At 50.5% G+C, this 3546-nt stretch overlaps 1 protein-coding gene across 1 annotated transcript in view; it reads left to right on the top strand.

Moving 5' to 3' along the window:
• The first annotated feature begins 1622 nt into the window (after positions 1-1622).
• The window catches only part of ngfrb (nerve growth factor receptor b), a 46688-nt gene continuing 44764 nt past the window's right edge, over positions 1623-3546 (top strand). Inside the window, exon 1 of the mRNA XM_056297062.1 lies at positions 1623-1821. Within this exon, the coding sequence (XP_056153037.1) occupies positions 1717-1821 (105 nt within the window). The 5' untranslated portion in view covers positions 1623-1716. The remainder of the gene's footprint in view (positions 1822-3546) is intronic.

Below are 3546 nucleotides of genomic sequence, written 5' to 3'. Positions count from 1 at the left end.
CAAAGCAGGTTTGTGTGTGTGTGTGTGTGTGGTTTAATTGACGAGTGTGACGCCGCCCGCACACAGTTTATTGTTCCCCACCAGGCGCTCCGTGCCAGAGCCGCCCCTGCTCACTTCACTCAAGTACAGCGATTATCTCCGCAGTAAATCTTGCACACAGGCATCTATTGTGTGTCCTGGTTGTAAGTCAGACTTCACACATGCTGTGTGTGTGTGTGTGTGGGGAGCGTGAATGTGTCGGCGAGTTATCGATGGACCCAACTGTTTTGTTTTGTAAATAGACATTTTCAGTGGGCTGGAATGAGGCGTTCTCGTCCTTGGGGCGATGGAAGAGGTAAAATGAGGTCAGTTTCACAGGACCTTTTTGAAGCTTTTCAGCAGAAGAAAAGGGGGGGGGGGCGATACTTCAGACTGACAAGTTTTATTTGGTTGCTTAAGCTGAGGTCTGGTGAAAATGATGGTTTTAGAAGAATTATAGTTTTTTGATCTTTATCTCGGCCGTACCGAGTCTCTGAGTCAGTCGTAGGTGGTAGATGGCCTTTAAACAAACGTAGTTCTAGAACGACTGGAAGGTTGGGAGGTCGATCCCAGTGGTCCTAATTTGTCCCGTCTCGTAATGAGCATGAGTGGGTGTAGCCGACACGCCGGGAAACAGATGCTCCATTAACATCAGGCCTCGCAGGGGGCTCCTCCGAGGCGATCTGATAACGCGACTCCACGACCCATTAAAACACAGCAGATACAGTACGGCGCTCTGACACGCGAGACGAGCCGCGGCTTTTATCGATGGATGCCGTGTGTGTGTGTCTGTGTGTGTATGTGTGTGTGTGTGAGTGTGTGTGTGTGTGTGAGAGAGAGAGAGAGAGAGAGATCCATCTCACTCTTTCTGCAGTGTGACCAGTTGAGAGAGAGCGAGAAACAGACTGAAAGGTAGACAGACAGACAAACAGAGAGGGAGACAGGAAAGAGGTGTGTGTGTGTGTGTGTGTGTGTGTGTGTGTGTGAGAAAGAGAGCGTGGAAGAGGAAGAGAAAGGGGGAGAAAGTAGAGGAGGTGAAGTGGTTGTGTGTGTGTGTGTGTGTGTGTGTGTAATCCATCTCTTTCTGCCAGTGTGAACATTTGAGAAAGGAAGCGTGTGTGTGTGTGTGTGTGTGTGTGTGTGTGTGTGTGTGTGTGTGTGTGTGTGTGTGTTCGTTTGTTTGTATTCATCGCATACACGTGGGTAGGTGTGTGTGTTGGTGTGTGTGTGAAAGAGAGCGTGGAAGAGGAAGAGAAAGGGGGAGAAAGTAGAGGAGGTGAAGTGGTTGTGTGTGTGTGTGTGTGTGTGTGTGTGTGTGTGTGTGTGTGTGTGTATTTGTTTGTATTCATCGCATACACGTGGGTAGGTGTGTGTGTGAGAGAGGGCGTGTGCGCGGCGTGTGCGCGGTGGGCGTGGAGGCGCGGAGGAAGCCGAGCGCCCGCGCGCTCCCTCCGCCCCTCGCTCCTGCCGCTCCTCTTCTTCTTCTTCGCGTCACCGCGCGGCGCTCAGCAGGCCGACGCCCTCGCGCCTCTTTAAAAGGCGGATCCCCCCCCCGGACTCGGCGGAGGAGGCTCGTTCACTCGCAGAGGACACAGGCGCGCCGCGATGACCCCCGCGCCCGGTTCCCCGTCAAGCCAGTGAGATCCGGCGCCTCTTCTTCTTCTTCTCCTCCTCCTTCTTCTTCTCTTCTGACGCGGCATGTTTCAGCGGCTCGTGGTGCCCCTCCTGGGAAGTGTCCTGCAAGTCGGAACGCGGAGAGGGCTCGGGATGGATGCCGCGCTCGTGACGGTGTTGCTCGCAGCGGTGAGTCATGACGAGTGCGTGCCGTCAGCGGTTCGTGCAATCGGCTGCGACGGGCAAACTTTGTTCTGCGGCGTCTCGCGCCGTCGCGCGCAGGTGCCCGCCGCGCGCATCTGCACGGCACGGCGCGGCGCGCGGCGGCAGCTTCGGTCCGTGGGCTGTAATTAGGCGTGGACGTTTGCGCACGTTGGCTGTTTTATTGCGGCACCTTATTTTGCGGGACCGGCCACGTGCGTGCCTGCGGGAAGTGGGGGGGGGGACCCAGGGGGGAACCCACCCCCACCCGAACCCACCCCACCCCCACCCCTTCCACCTGCCCCTCTCTCCAGGTCCGGTTTCATAGCGCAGCCTCGCAGTGCAGCGGCGCTGGTTCGGGTTGCAGCCTCCCCGCTATCATATTAGCCCGACCCGTAGACGGCTGTGTGGGAGTGGGAGGGACCGCAAGGTGGAGGAGTCCCGTGTGTTAACTAAGGTGTGGGTGTGGCAGCGTCCCCGCCCTTGCGGCTGGTAGAACCCAACTCAAAGGCAAGGAAAGCGGAGCTGCTCATTGGCCTTGACGTGTGCGTCCTGCTTATTTGCTCCGAATGGGTTCGTCCCTTCCGTGCCGTTACGATGCGCAGGGTTCGGCCCGGGAGGGCCGATTGAAAAGTGACGAGGCGTGACTACGGCAGGGCCTACGTCACACACGATGTGCTGCAGACACGACCACTTATGACAGTGGTTCTCAACCTTTTTGGGGTGCTGGACCCCCTGCGTATTTTTGATCTACCCTGAGGACCCCTCCACCTGATCTTGGGGGAGGGGGGGTTGCAATTTGATAGAAACAGTAGAAACTGCATTTTAAATTGCATTATAGCATTTATTCACTCTTTTGGGGCAAAAATAAGAGCTGTCAGTTGTAACTTAGATATAGTTAACAAAACAGAATTCTTATGCAGTAACTTTCAGATATATGTAACAAAACAGAATATGTATTCAGTAACTTTCAGATATATGTAACGAAACAGAATATGTATTCAGTAACTTTCAGATATATGTAACAAAACAGAATATGTATTCAGTAACTTTCAGATATATGTAACTAAACAGAATATGTATTCAGTAACTTTCAGATCTATGTAACAAAACAGAAAATGTATTCAGTAACTTTCAGATATATGTAACAAAACAGAATATGTATTCAGTAACTTTCAGATATATGTAACAAAACAGAATATGTATTCAGTAACTTTCAGATATATGTAACAAAACAGAATATGTATTCAGTAACTTTCAGATCTATGTAACAAAACAGAATATGTATTCAGTAACTTTCAGATATATGTAACAACAGGATTTTTATGCAGTAACTTTTAACAACGCAAACGGGAGCGAGATCTCTTATTAAAATACAATAAATGACACTTGTGAAACAGATGTAATTAGAGAAAAACGTCCTGTTACCCTTTATAGTTTAGGTAGATAAAGGTCTCAGTCACATTTGAGTAAAATAATCCTGTTTCTATAAATGTCATAGGATCTTTTTTTTAAAGATATTTTATTTTCACGGACCCCTTGCAATTACACCACGGACCACTAGGGGTCCGCGGACCCCCGGTTGAGAAACACTGACTTATCATACATGCTTCACCACATTTGTTTACATGTGCAGAGATCACCACGGCGACGAATCTAGAGTTTCCATCTCGGACCTGGTTTTGTGAGATTTTAGGCGCCAGATGCCCGTCG

This window comes from Lampris incognitus, chromosome 17 (genome assembly GCF_029633865.1).
Source record: "Lampris incognitus isolate fLamInc1 chromosome 17, fLamInc1.hap2, whole genome shotgun sequence".
Taxonomy (NCBI): Eukaryota; Metazoa; Chordata; class Actinopteri; order Lampriformes; family Lampridae; genus Lampris; species Lampris incognitus.
The sequence above is the reverse complement of the archived record's forward strand: the minus strand, read 5'-3'. Positions and strand labels throughout refer to the sequence as shown.